The sequence below is a fragment of the Macaca fascicularis genome, chromosome 9 (genome assembly GCF_037993035.2).
Source record: "Macaca fascicularis isolate 582-1 chromosome 9, T2T-MFA8v1.1".
In the NCBI taxonomy this organism is placed as follows: domain Eukaryota; kingdom Metazoa; phylum Chordata; class Mammalia; order Primates; family Cercopithecidae; genus Macaca; species Macaca fascicularis.
This window is the reverse complement of record NC_088383.1, coordinates 111136103-111156332: the sequence shown is the minus strand read 5'-3', so window position 1 is coordinate 111156332 and position 20230 is coordinate 111136103. Positions and strand designations below refer to the sequence as shown.

General features: G+C 51.3%; 1 protein-coding gene across 17 annotated transcripts; it reads right to left on the bottom strand.

Moving 5' to 3' along the window:
* Positions 1-1432: 1432 nt before the first annotated feature.
* PPRC1 (PPARG related coactivator 1) lies at positions 1433-19047 on the bottom strand. 17 transcript variants are annotated; one of them, XM_045361441.3, is made up of 15 exons: positions 18245-18344; positions 14977-15077; positions 14392-14580; positions 13666-13812; positions 13452-13553; positions 10425-13335; positions 9314-9367; positions 8094-8151; positions 7309-7379; positions 4385-5108; positions 3243-3392; positions 3068-3134; positions 2824-2945; positions 2433-2584; positions 1433-1839 (listed from the first exon to the last, which is right to left on the bottom strand). In XM_045361441.3, the coding sequence occupies exons 2-15, from the start codon at positions 14986-14988 to the stop codon at positions 1736-1738; spliced, it is 4863 nt and encodes a 1620-aa protein (XP_045217376.1). In that variant the 5' UTR covers positions 14989-15077; positions 18245-18344; the 3' UTR covers positions 1433-1735. The 17 variants fall into 17 exon arrangements, 13 of the variants coding, with proteins under 13 accessions (XP_045217376.1, XP_005566330.1, XP_045217375.1 ...); XM_005566273.5 differs by lacking the exons at positions 14977-15077; positions 18245-18344 and adding an exon at positions 18866-19047; XM_045361440.3 differs by lacking the exons at positions 14977-15077; positions 18245-18344 and adding an exon at positions 18866-19047 and having other exon boundaries at positions 3068-3128.
* Between the last annotated feature and the right edge of the window lie 1183 nt (positions 19048-20230).

Below are 20230 nucleotides of genomic sequence, written 5' to 3'. Positions count from 1 at the left end.
GGGAGACAGAACAAGACTCCATTTCAGAAACAAAAAAAAAGGCAAAAAAAAAAAAAAACAACCTCCACAGTTCCCTCTTCCCCATGCTTCCTATTCTACCCACATGCATACATTATTATTATTTCTTTTTTTTTGAGACAGACTCTCGCTCTGTCACCCAGGCTGGAGTGCAGTGGCACAATCTGGGCTCACTGCAAGCTCCGCCTCCTGGGTTCATGCCATTCTCTTGCCTCAGCCTCCCAAGTAGCTAGGACTACAGGCAACCGCCACCACACCTGGCCATTTTTTTTTTTTTTTTTTTTTTTGAGACGGAGTCTCACGCTGTTGCCCAGGCTGGAGTGCAGTGGCGTGATCTCGGCTCACTGCAAGCTCCGCCTCCCGAGTTCCCGCCATTCTCCTGCCTCAGCCTCCTGAGTAGCTGGGACTACAGGCGCCCGCCACCGCGCCCGGCTAATTTTTTTTGGTATTTTTAGTAGAGACGAGGTTTCACTGTGGTCTCGATCTCCTGACCTTGTGATCCGCCCGCCTCGGCCTCCCAAAGTGCTGGGATTACAGGCTTGAGCCACCGCGCCCGGCCTTTTTTTTTTTTTTGATACGGAGTCTCACTCTGTCGCCCAGGCCGGAGTGCAGTGGCCAGATCTCAGCTCACTGCAAGCTCCGCCTCCCGGGTTTACGCCATTCTCCCGCCTCAGCCTCCCGAGTAGCTGGGACTACAGGCGCCCACCACCTCGCCCGACTAGTTTTTTGTGTGTGTGTGTTTTTTTAGTAGAGATGGGGTTTCACCGTGTTAGCCAGGATGGTCTCGATCTCCTGACCTCGTGATCCGCCCGCCTCGGCCTCCCAAAGTGCTGGGATTACAGGCTTGAGCTACCGCGCCCGGCCCAATTTTTTGTACTTTCAGTAGAGACACGGTTTCACCATGTTGGCCAGGATGGTCTCCATCTCCTGACCTCGTGATTCACCCGCCTCTGCCTCCCAAAGTGCTGGGATTACAGGCCTGAGCCACCGCGCCCGACATGCATTATTTAAAACATCTGAGCACCTGTTGCGCTATGCAGTGTGCTCAAACTATTATAAAATGAACATAACTGACATGATGAATGTATACACCAGTCCCAGTTTAGAAAACCTTTCTTTGAAACAAATGTGAGCTTCTCTAGGTCCTTGTTATCAAAAACCCTTCCTGGACGGTGTCATCATCCCATTGTCAGAATCTACATTCTAAAAAGATCGCTAGATGATTCGAATTCTCTTTAAAGTTGAGAAGCACTGTCCTAAATGACTCATTTTAGACAAGACATCTGAGGAACCAAGTTTCAAATCCAGTGGGATTTTTGCACCTGACCAGGGAGAGGCATGTCCCTGGACCATGTTCAGATAGGAAAAGTGAATACATTTGGCATTAGCACCATACAAAGAAGCACAACAGCAGTTGGGAGTTCTCTCTAGTTGATGTTTATTAGTCTGCATAGTGACTTATGTTCCAAACACTGGGGATCCCCTCAGCCCCACCTATCTTACATAGGAATGCAAGTTAACTTGTTTCAATACCTGTTATAAAAAAACAAATACCCTTTTTAAAAAATCTGATTCAACACATTTTTTATTTCACTTTTTTCCGTTTCTTTATAAAACAGTCATCTCACTAGCAGCTCTCTCCCCTAGAGTAGGGGAAGGGGTGGAGGAGGTTGGGCACCTCCAAAGGAGAAAAAGGGTAGCAGGGAAGGGCCCAAGGTTACCTCCTGAGGTTCTTCTGGGCCTGTTTCAACAATGTGTCAAAGTCAAGAGAATCAAATTTGCTCTTTACAGGTGCAGGGTCAAAGTCCTCCCGGTTGGAGTCTATAAAGGTAAAGACAAACTTCAAGGTCTCTGACCACACTTCCCAACCACAGGGTCTGCAAATGGCTATCTCCCATCCCAAAAACGGATGGAGTGAAAACTGCTCTAATTTTAAGTCAAAGAGATAGAGTCCCCAGTCCCCATTTGGGTCTTTTTTTGTTTTTTCACCCCTTGAGTCTTTTTTTGTTTTTTTCAGACAGTCTCGCTCTGTTGCCCAGACTGGAGTACAGTGCTGTGATCTTGGCTCACTGCAATCTCCGCGTCCCGGGTTCAAGCAATTCTCCTGCCTCAGCCTCCCGAGTAGCTGGGATTACAGGTACGTGCCACCACCTCCAGCTAATTTTTTCTATTTTTGGTAGAGACGGGGTTTCATCATGTTGGCCAGGCTGGTCTTAAACTCCTGACCTCGTGATCTGCCCACCTCGGCCTCCCAAAGTGCTGGGATTACAGGCGTGAGCCACTGCACCCAGCCCCCTTGGGTTCTTTGTATGTCAAACTAAGATAAGTCTGCCTAGCCCCACTCACAAAGGGTTAGGAACCCTTCTGGGGAGGGGATGAAGTATTCCAAAGCTTTAGGCCCTCCCTCCACTCACCAAGATCAGAATAACTCCTCTTGCAGAACTGCCTTCGGCCCCCAAAGCAGAGATCAAAGGGCTGCTCATCTGCCTGCCTCAGCTTGTGGCCACTCTCGATGGCTGCAAATGCCTCCTCAGCATAGCGATAAGTGACAAAGCCGTAGTTGTCCCTGGTAGGAAGAGGGTAAGGCAGGGGCTGGAGTGACTATATGGGCCCATGCCATGGAGGAGACACAGCACCCCAGGGTACAGAGGTGGTTCTTCTCATTCCCAGTGGCCAACCCTGTGACTACAGAAATGAAGGTGCCCCATATTGCTCAGCACACCAGAGCAAAGAGGCAAGACAAAGAAACATCAAGGTAGATGAATGGGATAGAAAGAACATCCTGACCTTGGGGCTCAAGCTTACCCCTGGACACGGAAGTGGATGGTGCACTCCTCAATCTCTCCAAAAACGGAGAACCTCTGTTTCAGCTCTGATCGAGTCATGCGGCCAGGTATCTTTCCAATGAAGACCACCCTTCTTTCTTCCTATGTTTGGAAATGAAAAAAAATCAGCATACCATGAGCCAGGGCTACAGCTGCAGGCAGCTCTCTGAGCTCAAGGTTCAGCGGGTAAGCCCCCTCCTCCCATGACCTGTTCCTCTACTCACTATTGCACGCTCCTTTTGCAGCACTCTTTGCCTTTGGTAATGGTCATGTGAACGGTAAGAGCTGTACCTGACAAGAGAAGGTGTCGTCAGCCCCCCAAACATAAGACAATTCAAGACTCAGAACTCTTAGACACCTGCATGCCAGGTGCATGGTGCTCCCTAAACACGTGCTCACCGCCGCCTCCTGTCACTTCTCCGGCGGGGGGATGGGGAGCGTGAGCGGCTTCGGGAACTGGATGATGAGGATGAGGAAGACGAAGAGGAAGATGATGACGAAGAAGAGGAAGAGCATCTTCGAGAACGTCCGGAGGAACTACAGCTGGACCTGAAGAAAAAGAGGGCATGCAGGAATGCTGGGAGTGGTTCAAGTATACTCTGCTTATCTCACCCAGGCCCCAGTCCTATCTTTCTTTCAGGAAGCTCAGGACCAAAGACAAAGCAGAGTAGAAGAGGTCTAGAAGAACAATTTTCCTTCACAGATGAACAAACTGAAGCCCTTCGTGGAACTTTAGGTGTACCTGGAATGTTGTGGAGTGTTTTGGAAGAGATCACATTTATTTTCAATTGTGCAACTAAAAATTGAAAAATACTTAACAAATCAGAAAGAGGAAGAACAATAAATGGAGACTCAGGGAGAGGGCTGAGCCCTAGGTCTCACACCCAGCTATCTGTGGTGCTGGGGCCAATCCTGGGTCTTTTGGGTTACTATTGCTCCCCTACCAGGTCTCATGGAAATACTGTGAGCATGGTAAAGAGAGAGGTAACTGCTAGACTTGTAGTATGGGCCAGTTCTGAAGATATATATCATCTCCAAAATTCAAGAATTATTCCTTAAGTGGGAAAACTTGGTTACTGAGAAAAAAAGATATTGCCAGGAAATAGATGAGGCCATAGCGACACCCAAAGGAACTGCCCCAGACACCTTCCTCAGCAGATGATTAACGGAAGAACTATTTTCTATTAACAGGTAACCCACTACCTCACATAGCACCCAGAATACCAAAAATGAAGGCTGATACAGTATGTGAAAAAAATCAACATGGTCAAACTCAAACCCTAAAAGTCTCCCCACGGCAGGTCTCAAGGAAGCAGGAGACCTCACTGATACCCCAAACTCCAACAGGGGACAGAAGCAATCGTCTCACAGCTTGCCTCCTTCAACAATCCCGGAAAAGGGAAAACACAAAAGACAAAGACAGAAATAGAAGCCTTAGCGCCTGGAAGTACCAAAGTCAATGTGTAAAAGCTTTCAAAGTAAACCACAGAAGTACGTCAACTTCCTAAATGGAGAGAACCTACAAGGCCATCAAAGCTCACCTTCGCCACCTCTTGTGTGGGGGGGAGAGGGACCTGGACCGAGATCGGGATGAGGAAGACGACGATGAGGATGAGGAGGAAGATGCTTCGCTGGTCCGGATGGACCCGGAGCTGACAGAACGACTGTTGCGGCCTCGGCGGCCCTGCCAGCCCTGGCTTGAGGGGCTGGCTGACCTGCAGGCTTTTCGGTAACAGCGCATTGACCGCTGCTTGGCTGAGGGTTCAGGGGGAGTCCTAGTGTTCATGTCATTCCGGCAGGGTGAGGCCTCAGGGGACAGCAAGCTGGATGGGGCAAGGCAGGGCGCTGAGGGATCTGCCTGCTCACTGCTAGTCCTGTGATCAAGTGGCTCCCGGGAGGCAGCTATGCATGGGGGCGGAGGGGCAGCTGGGCCCAAGGACAAAACAGGTTTGATGGTGATGTCCTGATGGCGCTTGACATTCCATCGGGAGCCCACCTCTGGAATGACTAGGGCAGGCATCTTTTTTGGGGGAGTCCTGCTCCGGACACAATAGTCATGGTCCCCAGAGCCCACATGGACTCGACTAGGGCCATGGACCCCTTCTTGGAGGCGAACTGCAGCTGGATGTTTGGCCTCCGTAACTCCTTCAGGCTTCAGGGTTCCCTCCTGGGCGGTGGACTTAGGAGATTTGGCTTTGGCCAGCAGTGAGACAGCAGCCAGGGGCTTCCATAACTGGTGGGGAGGGGTAGCTGGAGGGGTGAGCCCTGTGGTGGGGAGGGAGGATGGAGATAGCAGGGTGAGATCCGATTCTACACTTCCAAATACTGTGTATATAGCCTCCAGAGACCCCCACCTCATCTCACAAAGTACACCAAGCAAGGTAAGCAGCCCAACTTCTCCCACTGCTTCAACTGTTCCTTCCCCATGTTCCCCAACTTGGGAACCAGCAAGAGAAATCCAGCCAGCTAGGATCTTCCTAAAGCCCTCATCCTCTCACTACCCAGACCTAGCTGGCGGGCAGGTCCTACAGTCTAGCTCTCCATTCTCAGATCCGCCCCCTCCACCCAGTACTGCCTGACTTCTAGGCTGCATCTTGCCTACTCATGTAGTCATATTCTGATGGTCTCCCCACTTCCAGTTTCAGAGTCATCCACCTGTCTTCTATATTCCTGCTAGATGGAGCACCCAAAAACCAATCTGGTAAAGTTTCTTCAATGCATAGGATAAAGTCCAAAGAGCTTAATATGGCATTTGAGGTCCCTATAATCTGACCTTCTATTTACCACTCCAATTTTATCTCTTGCTTTACCTCTGCCCACTGCCCTGATCAGCTACTACACTCCAGCTAAACCAAGCCACTCACAATTCCCCAAAACATACCTGGCTGGTTTTGTTTCTTCAGTTCATTCAAGCTGCTCCGTCTTCCTAGAATGTCCTCTCCCCTAAATCTACCACCTGATTGATAGTTTCTCAAGCCTCAGCTTAGGATATTAGTTTCTATATAACCCTACCCTGACTGTCCCTCTTCACATCTCACTGTAATCCATATGTTTTTTTTTTTTTTTTTTTTGGTGGGACGGAGTCTCACTCTGTCACCCAGGCTGGAGTGCAGTGGCGCGATCTTAGCTCACTGCAAGCTCCGCCTCCTGGGTTCATGCCATTCTTCTGCCTCAGCCTCCCAAGTAGCTGGGACTACAGGCACCTACCACCACGCCCAGCTAATTTTTTGTATTTTTAGCGGAGACCAGGTTTCACTGTGTTAGCCAGGATGGTCTCAATCTCCTGACCTCGTGATCCACCTGCCTCAGCCTCCCAAACTGCTGGGATTAAAGGCGTGAACCACCACACCCGGCCTTTTTTTTTTTTCTTCTGAGACAGTCTCGCTCTGTCGCCCAGGCTGGAGGGCACTGGTGCGAACTTGGCTCACTGCAAGCTCCGCCTCCTGAGTTCACGCCATTCTCCTGCCTCAGCCTTCCAAGTAGCTGGGACTACAGGCACCCACCATCACGCCCAGCTAATTTTTTTGTATTTTTAGTAGAGATGGGGTTTCACTGTGTTAGCCAGGATGGTCTCAATCTCCTGACCACGTGATCCGCCCGCCTCAGCCTCCCAAAGTGCTGGGATTACAGGCGTGAGTCACCGCGCCCAGCCTTTTTTTTTTTTTTTTTTTGAGATGGAGTCTTGCTGTGTCGCCCAGGCTGGAGCGCAGCGGCACAATCTTAGCTCACTGCAAACTCCGCCTCCTGGATTTAAGTGATTCTCCTGCCTCAGCCTCCTAAGTAGCTGGGACTACAGGCGTGTACCACCACGCCCAACTAATTTTTGTATTTTTTAAATAAAGATAGGGTTTCACCGTGTGGGCCAGGCTGGTCTCAAACTCCTGACCTCAAGTGATCCACCTGCCTCGGCCTCCCAAAGTGCTGGGATTACAGGCGCGAGCCACTGTGCCCGGCCCATAGGCTGTAACATAGCACCTGATACTCAACATGCTCATTTGTTTACACATCTGCCCTCTAGACTGTGAGTACCTCAAGGCTGGAGATCAGATCTCTATATCTTTTTTTTTTTTTTTTTTTTTGAGACACAGTCTTGCTCTGTCGCCCAGGCTGGGGTGCAGTGGCCGGATCTCAGCTCACTGCAAGCTCCGCCTCCCGGGTTTAGACCATTCTCCTGCCTCAGCCTCCCGAGTAGCTGGGACTACAGGCGCCCGCCACCTCGCCCGGCTAGTTTTTTGTATTTTTTAGTAGAGACGGGGTTTCACCGTGTTAGCCAGGATGGTCTCGATCTCCTGACCTCGTGATCCGCCCGTCTCGGCCTCCCAAAGTGCTGGGATTACAGGCTTGAGCCACCGCGCCCGGCCAGATCTCTATATCCTTAATGCCTACACACAATTGATTTGGAGTAGGCTCAGCAACTGTTGCCGCAAAGACTAATCACAGGCAGAATTCCCCACCCTGAACCCACCTGCCACGTTGGCCAGTTCTGGGGCTTGTAACCGGTCTAGGGGCCTCTTCTCCTGGGGAATGTCAACGCCGCTGGCGGGGGGGAAAAGGGAAAGCCTGATTCATTGCCTCCTCAACATCTTGTACATTTGCCTTTCTCACAAATCAACGGGAAGGGGTAGGTGCAGAGAAGAATGGGATGCACAAACTGCCCCCATCATCTTCTTCCTGCACAAAAGGGTCTTATTGACTGAACTACAGATTGGGTCTCAACTCAGCCCTGCCCAATTCCAAGAGGCAGGCTGGCCATGACCTTGAATACCCACCACTTCCTTCACATCAGGAGTCTCACCTGCCCAGCTCAAACCAACCTGAAATCAATGTGGAGGGGAACATGCTTGGCAGAACAGGATGGAGGACCATGAACATGAAAAATGAGTCCTAGCCATTAATATCTTCCTCCACTTTAAGTTACAACATTACCAGCACTGAGTGAACTTAAAGTGTTATTAAATGAAGGAAAGAAATCCCCAAAGGCATGACTTGCCAGGAGATAAAAGGCACCTCCAGGACATTTGGAACCCCTGATTGGAATCAGCTGGAGGGCAGTGAACATGCCCGTCCTCACCTCACCACCCAAGATACTGCCCAGTAGTGATGGGCAGAGTTAGGGGTGGGGAAACAGGGAAAGACTCTAGAGCTGACTACAACGTCCCTGCAACAGACGCATCCAGTTGATGGTCCTGGAGTGTCAGCCGGCTGCTGACCAACAGCTGTAGGGTAACTCGCTCACATCTCCATACTTACCCTGAGTTTCCTACAGCCAAGCTGTCAGCAGGAGCCGGAGGAGGACACTCCTTTTTGGCTGCAAAGAAACCATACTAGTTAAAAGCCCAACCAGATGTTCTAACTGAGGCGGCACAGAAGGGCTTGCTTTGAGACCCAAAGGAGGAAAATCCACTTTGCCTATATATTCCCTGTTGGGATCTCCCCGAAGAGATCCAATCTCCTCCAGTGGATGACCAAGTACTATTTTTAATCATGTCTCTTTTCTGCTCAGAAACACCCACATTCCTCCACTGAATTTGAGATAAAGTCCAAATGTATAAGCCTAGTGTTCAAGGTGATCTATGATCTGCCTAACTAGCTTCCTGGCCTCACAGCCTACTCTCATTCTACAAATCACATTTTCTATTTTGCCTTGTTACCAACTCAGGAATCATTTCTGTAGATTCTTCTCCCCAGTTAGACCATAAGCTCCTTGAGAACAGGATACAGTGTCCTCCATAGCACCTACATCCATGCCTTATACTGAGAAAGCCAGCTATTCATTGCCTTTCGAATGTGCCATATGCCATTCTTCCTATACCTACCCTTTGCCTTTAGTTGCCACACATATTCTCTCTGTGAATTCCTACCTGTCTTTCAATGTCCAGCCTGAAAGCTACTTCCCTCTAGAAAAACGTCCCTAAACAACCCCAACCTGCTTGGATTCCCTTTTTTTTTTTTTTTTTTTTTTTTTTGAGACGGAGTCTCACCCTGTCGCCCAGGCTAAAATGCAACAGCACAATCTCGGCTCACTACAATCTCTGTCTGCTGGGTGCAAACAATCCTCCTGCCTCAGCCTCCCGAGAAGCTGGGATTACAGGCACCCGCCACCTCGCCCAGCTAAGTTTTGTATTTTTAGTAGAGATGGGGTTTCACCATGTTGGCCAGGCTGGTCTCAAATTCCTGACTTCGTGATCCGCCCGCCTCAGCTTCCCAAAGTGCTGGGATTACAGTCATGAGCCACCGCGCCCGGCCTGGATTCTCAGTCTACTCTTTTATAATACCTTCCTTCCTGTATCACTGCCGTCCCTAGCTTGGATTACCATCACAGTTCAATCTTGTCTCCATCTTCCAATTAGGGAGCTGCTCTAGTGGCTAAGGCTGTCCCCTCTCACCCTAGTTAAAGCAACTACAGGGCTAGGCCCAAAAGAAGTATCACCAAAAAAAGAGTTGGAACAAAACTACCCATGTTCCCTCACCTTCTGATTTCTCAAACTGCTCCAGCAGACTGGACAGGTCCGATGCCTCAATACCTGTGGAGGCACACAACACAGGATTGAAAACGAGCCCCTATCAACTGAGTACACAGGTCCCAGGAAGCCCCCAAATCATCTCACTTCTCCCTTTCCACTCCCCCTGCCCTCTGTACTAAGTGAACCAAGGTAGCAGCACAAAGCATGAAGGATTCAAACCAACCCAGAGCTCTGCCTCTGAAGAACCCTCCACAGCCAGGCATGGTGGCACACATCTGTGCCTATAAATCCAAGCTACTTGGAAGGCTGAGGTGGGAGGACCACTTGAGCCCAGGAGTTCAAGTCCAGCCTGGGCAACACAGGGAGACCTCATCTCTTAAAAACAGAAACAGGCTAGGCACGGTGGCTCACACCTATAATCCCAGTACTTTGGAAGGCTGAGGCGGGGGGATCATGAGGTCAAGAGATTGAGACCAACCTGGGCAACATGGTGAAACCTCACCTCCACTAAAAATATAAAAATTAGCCGGGTGTGGATGTAAGCACCTGTAATGCCAGCTACTGGGGAGGCAGAGGCAGGAGAATCGTTTGAACCCAGGAGGCGGAGGTTGCAGTGAGTCAAGATCGCGCCACTGCACTCCAGCCTGGGCGACAGAGGGAGACTCCATCTCAAAAAAAAAAAAAAAAAAAAAAAAAAAGGTCTGGCGCGGCGGCTCACGCCTGTAATCCCAGCACTTTGGAAGGTTGAGGCGGGTGAATCACAAGATCAGGAGATCAAGACCAACCTGCCTAACATGGTGAAACCTCGTCTCTACTAGAAATACAAAAATTAGCTGGACATGGTGGTGGGCACCTGTAGTCCCAGCTACTTGGGAGGCTGAGGCAGGAGAATGGCATGAACCTGGGAGGTGGAGGTTGCAGTGAGCCGAGATTGCGCCACTGCACTCCAGCCTGGCGACACAGCCAGACTCCGTCTCAAAACAAAACAACGAAAACAAAAAACTCCCCCAAAGAAATCCAACAAAGGCCAGCCTCATCAGGGTGGCTTATCCTGTTCTACAGAGAAGAGTCCCCCAGCCAACTTGGGGACTATGTAGGGGAACTGTGTGGCACTCACCAATCTCACTGATGAAAGCCTGTACCACATCTTCAGAACCCTGAGTATGTGGGGTAGGCAGAAAGGACAGCTTCCTTAGACGGGCTGGGTGGACAGCAGGCAGCTTGGAGACAGTGCTCTGCCTTGGTGTCGGAACAGCCTTGGTAGCAGGCAAGGGGGGCTTCTCCCTGGGCCTGGTCTCCTGGGTCTCAGGCTTTAGCCCCTCTGATGCAGGCTCCTCAACAGTCACACCTTCAGCAGACACACATGCTGGAGCCGCTGGAGCCTTCAGCCGGGGACTTTGCACCAGGGCAGACACCTTATGTTTCGGATGGGGAGATGCAAGCACTGGCTTGACCTCCACCTTGGTAGGCTCTATCTGTGGAGCTCCGTGGCCAGGTAGCCCACTGAGGGGAGGAGTCATCGACACGGGAAGTACATTTTCAGGAGGGCCAGCTGGAGTGCCCCTAGACTCCATCTTAGCTTGGGGAACAGCTCTCCCAACGGAGGCTGGAGGCAAAGGAGGCGGGGGTACAGTAGACCAGAATGGAGCATGTTGAGGCCCTGGGCCCCATCCCAAGGACCCATAGGTACAGGTGGAACTGTAAGGTGAGACTGGGGCAGGTGGGGGTGCCCAAGGCACATTGCAAGTGGGAGGCATGGCATAGGCGCCAGGAGTACCAGACACTAGGGGCACTGTCGGTGGGGGGGGCAGGCAAGGATAGCCAGAAGGGGACACAGGAGGATAACAAGGCCAGGGTGGCATGGGGGCATAGTGAGTAAATGGATCAGGTAGGACTGGACCCATAGACACTGGAAGACTAGGAGGCTGCAAGGGAGGTGGCGGCAGACTGGGGGGTATGCCCAGCCCACCTGCAGGGAAAGACAGGGCAGTAGGCATTGCAGGAGGTGTGGGCACAACAGGGGACACAGACTGCACAGGAGAGGAAGGTCTCGCCAACAATGGCATCTCCTGGGATGGCACCTGCTCAGTGAGAGCTGAGGCCACAGATTTGCTTACAGGTGGCTCAGGACCAGGAGAAGCAGGGCTGGGACCTACAGGCACAAGGCAAGTCTCAGGGGGCGCTTCAGGGCTTCTCTGTAGAGCTGTCTTCTTGGCTGGGGCTGGTGGGATGACAAGACAAGGGATGTCTGCCAGTCCTGTGGGAGTCTCTGGAAGGCTAGGCCACTTCCCAGTTGGGGGCTGGGGACTTCTCTCTTCTGTTTCTGCTTGGCGTTGCTGCCTTCGTCGCCGGTATTCAGATAAGCTGAGAGGCCGAGGTCTGGCTTCATGGGTTGTAGCACTGGTACCACTTTCAATTTTCAGAGAATCCACAACCTCTTTGACTTCAGGGATGATGGTCTTTGGTGGGTCCAAGGACTCTGACTCCAGGAGGAGCTGGGGGGCTGGACCCCCCAGGGCTGATGACACTGCAGCACGTCTGGGATCAGTTGGTCTGGACTTAACTAGCACTGGGTCAACTGCAGTCAGGTCATTAGGAACAGGGTCAACTAGTGCTAGATCAATTGGTGCTGGGCCAGACGGGACAGCATCAACTGGTGGCAAGTTATCTGAGATGGGAACCACTGCAGGGTCAACTGCTGCTGAGTCAGCCAGGACTGGGTTGATCAGCACTGGCCCAGCAGGGAGAGGCTCAACCAGTTCTGAACTGGTTGAAGCAAGGTCAACCAACCCAGGGTCAACAGGTACAGGGCCAGCTAGAACAGAGCCAACTGCAGTGGGATCAGCTTCAACAGAGTCAACTGGCATGGGGCTGGCTTGGGCAGAGTTGACCAATGAGAGATGGGTTGGTACAGGGTTGGCTTGGATAGTGTCAGTCAACTTGGGGTAGAGGTCTAGAGGGCCTTCTTTAGCAGGACTACATTGTCCAGCACTTCTCTCCAAGTTCTTAGGGCTAGAATTCTCCAAGGCAGCTGCCCAGGCCCGAGCCCAAGCCCGAGGCTTCCCCTTACCCTGGAGAGGCCCAGACTCTCTTTGAAGTTCTTCCTGAGGCTGTTTCTGCAAGTTGTCTACCTGAGCGGTCACTTCCGTACCTACGGCAGACTGCCCACGAGAAGATGACCTCAGCCTCCTGGCATAGCCTTCCACACAGGCTGCTGGCTGCTCCTTGCTCTTCTTCTTCCTGCCCTTTCGAGCTCTCTGGGAACCCGGTGCTGCATTGGCAGGTGGGTTCTGAGGCTCCTTGGGCACCACTGGCTCCATGACCTCCCTGGGCTTCAATAAGCAGGCTGAGTCCAGCTTCTCCTCTGAGTTCAATGACAACCCCTTCTTCTCAGAGCAGAGGGTTATCTTGGGCACAGCAGCCTCCGTCTCTGACTCCAGTGTAGGCATCAGCAGCTGCAAGGCAGAACTAGTCTCTAGCGAGTCATCCAGGAGCACAGGCTGGGGTCCAGGAGAGACCTGTCGCACCACAACTGGTATCTCCAGGTCATCGCCAGCTGTGGCTGCCTGGCCCACAATCTCCAGCACTACACAGCCCTCAGGCAGCGTCAGATCATCTGGCTGCTCCTGAAGCTCAGCCTCAAGTGATGCCAGTTGGGTGAGGTTGGGCAGGCAGTATGGGTGCATGGCCCGCACCAGCTCACTCAGGGAGGAGATGCTCTCATCACCAGCTGCTGGCACTGCCGTCTCTGCTGCTGTTGCTTTATCTTCCTCCTCAGGGCAGGCCAAATGCATGGGGAAGTCCGGGGTACTGCTCACACAGTTGTCAAGCTCCCCAGCAAGAATCTGGCCACTGAAGCTGGCCACCTCCTCTTCTTCTTCTCCATCACTGCGCTGCTGGGGAGGTGGGGATTGGCCCCAGCGTGGTCTTGATCTTGGGGGCCTCCAGCTGGGAAGCTTGGGGGAAGAAGTCTCTAAGAAAGAAGGAGGGGAGAAGTCCCAAGGGGGATCTGGAAGAGACATTTCAACCTGCAGGAGAGAAGAGAAGTCTCAGGAGGAGTTTTCTTTGGGAAAGTATTTTCCAGATCTGTCCCCACACATTCCTCCCACCTGGGAGTTTCTGAAGCCCCCTAGGTCAGGCTTACCCCACTCCCTCTACTGCTGCCTGTACTGGGCCCCAATGGGTCAACTGGAGTGATGAGGTCACGTTCTGGAGGTGTCCGAGAGAGAGTAAGCAGCTTGTGTAGCTAAGAGGAAAGAAAGACCTGAGATCAGTCTATGCTTCAGAGCTATAAGAGTAGGTCCACAGGCATGGGTCTAAACTTTATACCAATCCCCTTCCCCTGGTCCCACACTCACAGAGGAGCCCTCCCGGGGTGACACAAGCAGCTCCGAATCAGGAATGCTGTCAAATGGAGAAAGGTTCTCAGAATCTGCATTGTCCAAGATCTCCGTCAGAGCCGTGAGCAGCGACACTTCATTCTGGTCCTCCAGAGATAACCTGCTCTGCTCCAGAAAAACAACCAGAAGGTCCTACCAACATCCCTAATGACCTACTATGCCACTAAGGACTGGATATCGAAAGAATCAGTCTCCCAGGTTCAACTCAGCTAATGGGGCAGCAAGAGGGATCTGAATACCAGAAGGCATAGATTCCGATCTCAGTTACCATCCACCAGCTCTCTGGTGTCAACAGGGACCTGTCAGACTTGACTCAAGCTTGGGCTTCACACATTCCCCTACCCTCAAATAAGATGTGGGACGCTCAGCAGACAACCATCGGCTAGGCTAGAAATGAGCTCAAAAACAGAGATCAGAACCCTCTGGACATGCAGTTCAGGGGCCTAGACAGTGGGAAAGGCCTTGGACTACAGTCCAAGTTAGGCAAGGAATTCTTACATGGGACATAATCTGGCAGCCTGCAGCCTATTTCCCTTAGAGACAAAAAATACACTTGAAGGGTTCAGGTTGGGCACCCAGGAAGAAGCTAAAGTCCTGGGAGAGCAGAGCCATGCCAAGAATTTTAGCTAGAGCCTCCCATGTAAAGCTCCTGCTTGAAGATATCCAAGCCCAGCCCCAGCTCACCTCTCCAAGGCTCCCAAAATCCTCGATGAGGGAGATGAGGGAGGCATCCATGTAGCTCTGCATGGTCCCCAGCAGCGTCTCATCCTGCAGCATTAGCTCCTCCATTTCCAGGTCCTTGTCCCTCAGAGATGGGCCCAGCCGAGACAGACTAACAAAGCCAGAATCACCCCCTTCCTCGTGCAGCAGCACCTGGAGCAGAGAAGAAGGCGAGAAGGGTATGAGCCCTCTGGCAGCAGCTGATTGGTATGCTCCATAAATCAGGTACCCTCCACTGCTGGGCCCAAACTCAGCAGCTGCCCCACTGTTGCCAAACTTCCGGGCTAGCAGGGCAGAGAAGCACAACCTACGAGCAAAAGCCCCAGCCAGGATGGCAGTTTTCAAGGACCTTCTGGGGCAGAAAAACATTTCGGCTCCAACCAGAAACAGCTAAAGTCACAGGAGATTAAAACCCGGGAGTAAAAACATCAGAAAAATCAAGATTGTTCAGAATCATCTACTGGCAGCAGTGAAGATAACAGTCTGAGGGGCTCACCAAAGCAAAAGAGGTCAGCAAAGAGACAGCTGCAGCTGCACAACCTCACCTACCTCAAACCCCATTTAGGTCTCTGCTCTCTGCTTAGTGCAAATCCTATCTTCTTCAAGAAGACACCCCAGCTTCCAGCCCACGGTGATCTCTCCTCACAACTCTAAAATCATAGACTTTTCTGCAGCATTAAGTTTTCTGGCAATCACACCCCACCCCACTACCCCCAGCCCCGTGAAACTCCCGGGTTTGGACTCCTGGGTTCAAGCGATTCTCCTGCCTCAGCCTCCGGAGCAGCTGGCATTATAGGCGCCCACCACCATGCCCAGCTAATTTTTGTATTTTTAGTAGAGACAAGGTTTCACCATATTGGCCAGGCTGGTCTCAAACTCCTAACCTCAAGTGATCCACCCGACTCGGCCCCCGGAAGTGCTGGGATTACAAGCACGAGCCACCACGCCCGGCTGACACTTATTTTGAAAGCTCAACGGTGAGACACTCAACCTCTCAATGGTAATTCCAAGCAAAGGGCCTCTTCCCCACTCCTACCAGGTGAGAGCAAGTGAAGAGAAAGCTTGATTCCCTAGATGGAAAGGCCCCGCCCGACACTCCTCTAAGAACTAGCTGCATTTATGGTCTCTTGTATTAGGCATCGAGCAGCCCGCCCAGACCTGTCAAGAGTGTGGGTGTTGGCAGGGCCAGAAGGGACTAGAATGGTAGTGGTGAGGCCAGAGCCACAGGGATCTCCGCTACAGTAGTCCCCCCTTATCCTAGAGGGATAAGTTCCAAGACCCCCAGTAGATGCCTAAAACCACAGATACTACCAATACATTGGTATGTATTGATACATACAATACCTACCAACGATGAAGTTTAAGTTATAAATTAGGCATAATAAGAAATTAATAATAAAATAGAACAATTAAAACAATATACTGTAATAAAAGTTACATGAATGTAGTCTCTCCCTGGCTCTCAGAATATCTCACTGTACTGTACTCACGTATTTTTAGACCCCAGTTGACGGCAGGTTAACAGAAACTGTGGATAAGGGGAAACTACTGTATAGGAAACATGAAGTAAAAAGGCCTGAGAACAGGATCACATGCAGACAGGCAAGACTTTTCTTTTCCCCTTCTGCAAAGTGAAATTCTGCACCACTTCCAAAAGAAAAAAGCAACAGGTGTCCCCCACCACCACCACCACAATATATACCCTCCTAACAGAGCTGGGTACCAACGCCCAGGGAAAGGAAAGGTTGGTTAAGGACGCGTTAGGAGGCCAGGCCCAGAGAATAAGTGAAAGGTGGTAGGTTTTAGGCACTAACTCCTCCCAGGCCTTCACAATCCTATAATTACAAACCTGCACCTGAATAGCACCTGGCTCAGCAAACACTCCAGGATGAGCCAAGAGGCTGCAACTCCACTTCCTCTGCCACCACCTACCTACCAGAGCCCCAGCGACTAGGCTGGAATCTCAAGACAATGCCCAGCTCTCTATGAACCACTCATCTTCACCTCCATCAGGTGTCCATTCAGACACACCCTTACACCTGACCTCACCCATCACTCAATTCCCAAATAGCACAGCTCCCAGAGTACCAAGATCATCCAAGTGCTAAGCCCAGGCTAAAAGTGAGCCAGCCATCAGCACCTCTAACTTCAAAAACCTCCCAACTAGCTTTCCCCCACCAAACCTTCTCCCTCCAGGGTTCAAAAACAGCCAGAAGCTTTTTAAATGCATATCTGATCACTGCCTGAGACCCTCCCTAAGTCCCTTCAATGGCATTTTACTGCTCTTAGGATTAGGTTTAAACTCTTTAATATAGCTTACAAAGTCTTCCCCACCAGACTTCTGCTCCAGCGTGTCCTCTCCCACTACTCTGCAGTACAGGTCTCGGTTTCTCCAATAAGCCATGCTCTCTTCCTCCTTGAGGCCTTCACTATTCCCTGATTAAAGGTTTTCCAGTCTTAACATCTCAGCTTTAAATGTCCCTTCCCAGACTCTGCAAAGTAGATCACTACTGCCAATTACATAAGCCCAAATATCCTGCACTTTTGTCTCATTCACTATTATTTATCATGTTCTATCCTAATTCAAACATAGATCCTGAGGAATAAAGACCATGTTTGTGTGGTTTACCTGTGTATCCCCTGTGCCTAAACATAATGGTATTTCAATAAATAACTGGTTGACTGACCAGCTCACATATACCCATCTTTGGTTTTGGGGGGAAGGGAATGACAATCTCTCCATGAGATCCTCTCCAATCCCAAATTACCACTTAATGCCTATTAGAGCTGGACCTTGGATCCTTCCTGCCTCTCCCTGTGCTATTTGGGAATTGAGTGATGGGTGAGGTCAGGTGTGAGGGCGTCTCTCTGACTGGACACCTGATGGAGGTGAAAATGAATGGTTCATAGAGAGCTAGGCATTGTCTTGAGATTCCAGCCTAGTCCCTGGGGCTCTGGTAGGTAGGCAGCACCAGCCCCGAAAGATGTGACCTCTGAGAAAGTAGGGGAGAAGGGATTAGCGCTCCCAAATTCTTGTCCCAGAAACCATTCTTCCCTGGGCAAGGGCCTGGATTGGTCTCCCGGACCTGACATTACCAGGCAGCCTGCAGCCCAACTCCCACCTAGTAACACACAAAAAACGCTGTCAAGGACTCAGTTTAATTGTTTGAGATAACAGTTCAAACTAATTCCTGCCCCTTCCACCCTAGGTGGAAACTTCTAAGAAGCCCTCCACTGTAGAGTAGGACAATAACACTTTTTGAAAGCCAAGAAAAAAAATCTAACAGAATTCCCCCTCATCCAGTAGATGTTCAACTGCTGAACAACATGTTGAATAGTTCTCAAACCGCCTCCAACTTTTCCCATCCCCATCAAAATATCCAAAGAGCCTTACATACGGACCACCCCAGTTTCTGTGTGTCAGATTACAGGAGTATGCCTTCCCAAAAGAGATGCTGGAGGAAAAAGTGAGGAGAGAAGAGGATTCCCTTTCCCTTTCTTAACCTTGTCCCAGGTATATGTTGACACTCCTCATGCCCCTTCAATCACTAATAAGGCAAGACTGCAAAGCAACCAAAACGCCAATGCCCGTGACTCACTACCCACCCCAAGCCGGTCAGACAGAAGCGCCACAAACTCACTCCTCCACAACCCTTCAGCCTCAGCCCTCTACCCTCCCCATCACACTCCGCCATCCGCAGGGAACAAACACCCGGAACATCTGGAGAGTCCTTCACCATCAGCAGTGGAGAGACGTTGCGCACCCAAGCAGCAGGGAAAAAAAATCTCCAAGGCTCTGAACAAAGTTGACTCTTACCTTCCTTCCCGGCCCGGGCCTCTCGCCCCGGCAGGAGATGGCGGGACCGGTGGAGACACACCCAGTTCGCGTCAGCGAGGCTCCAAGGCCGATACTAGATGCCCGACAGCCTGGGACGGGAGCCACGTGGACGTTCCTTCCCCGCCCCCACGTGGACCCGCAGCCTGCGCCCCCCTCCACCAGGAGCCCGACCCACGTGGATGCCCGGGCCGCCTAGAGGGGGAGGGGAGGCAGACAAGTTCTCCCGGGAAAATTGCTCCCCCCACCCCACGTGGCTCCGAAAAGGGAACTGCGGCGCCGGGCTCAGGGAGCCCCACTGGGCATCCTTACAGGGAGGTCTCAGCCTTCGACCCCAAGTCCGAACCCCTGACCCCCACCCGCGGGTTATGTTTCCGACACCCGGCTCTGCCCCTCCGGCGTCCCCCAGGAATGGCCGTAGAGACGCTGCCTCTGCCCGCCTACCCCCAGCAAACGGCCTAGGGTCCTCTTGGTCCGGCCCGGCTCCCGCGGCCACCCGGCATCAACTCCCAGGCGATTCCTCCCTTTCCTGTGGCGTCCACGTGTCACCGCCCGGCACACACCGCTTTGCTGCCAACCGCGGGCCGCCAGCCAGCCTCTCACCTGCTCCCCGCCGCTCACAGCGCCCAAAGTCCCATACGGCGCTTGGCTTCGACTTCCCCAACCGCTGCCGCGGGCTCCCCCGCCAGGGTCCGGGCCGGGGCCCCCACTCGGGGGCGGCGCGACTCCGTCTCTCCGTCCCCGGCGCGCCGCCATCTTGGCCCCTGAACACCCAGCACTGCTCTGATCGCCGGCGCCGCCTCGCCCAGCCGATTGTGGGAAGGGAACTACAACTCCCGAATGACACTGCAAGACTACGAATCCCAGAGGGCCGTGCGGCGAGACCCACTTGCACCCTGGAAGAAGGACCTGGCCTCGCGCGAAGGTTCCTGGGAGTAGTAGTCGCTTTACGTGGGGACCGTTTGGCACTAGCTCTAGACATCCTGTAGGGTTTAGTTTCGTGGTACACTGGGATACCGATTTAGGGAGCGCTAGCAGTAAGCGGGAAAGTTAATATTTGCGTATTTTATTGTGGTTAACCTGTCCAACTGTTGGAACGTCCTCTTCGTCGTTCTACCTGCTGTACGTTCCTTTCACCTTAGTCCAAATGGGTCGAAGTGGGCCTATATATGTTTTTGAAACACCACCCCCTAGTGGGCACTTGCGCTCCAAACGCTAATCCTCACCTAATCCCATACTGCGGCAGTACTGCAAATTTAATCAGAAAAGATCGCATTCTCTGCCCTCTCTGCTGCTACTCAGAAACTTAGGTTGCCTTCTCTATCAAATTTGTTTCTTGCTGATCCAGGTCTCCTTGCTGTTCCCTAAAGACAACAGGTGTTCTCCTGCCTATTTGTCGGCCTGGAATACTTGAACCTCAAAGGATTTCATGTCTTATTTAATCTAGGAAAGGCTTTGGTTATCCTAGTCAAGAGGGATCCCGCTCTGTATTTCTACAGTCCATCACTGTCTCTACTCTTCATTCATTTGCCACTTAAAAGCTACTTCATATTATTTTTCTATTTTAAATAACTTTATTACAAAGCACAAAAAAATTTCAAAAAGTACAAAACTGTTTAGAGGAAAAAATGTAGATTTAACCCCCTTCTTCCTTTTAGTGTGTATTCATTGATACTTTTTTCTATGAATGGAAAAATATATAGGGGCACAAACTGGTCTTTTGTTCAATATGGGATCAATCTGTATATATGGTTTTACGATTTGCTTTTTTTCATGTAACAATATGTTAATCCATTCACTAGCTAAATATTTACTGAGCCTTTAGCACCAGTTCTATTTTATGAATGTATCATTATTTATTTATTTATTTATTTATTTTATTTTATTTTTTGAGACGGAGTCTCGCTCTGTCGCCCAGGCTGGAGTGCAGTGGCCGGATCTCAGCTCACTGCAAGCTCCGCCTCCCGG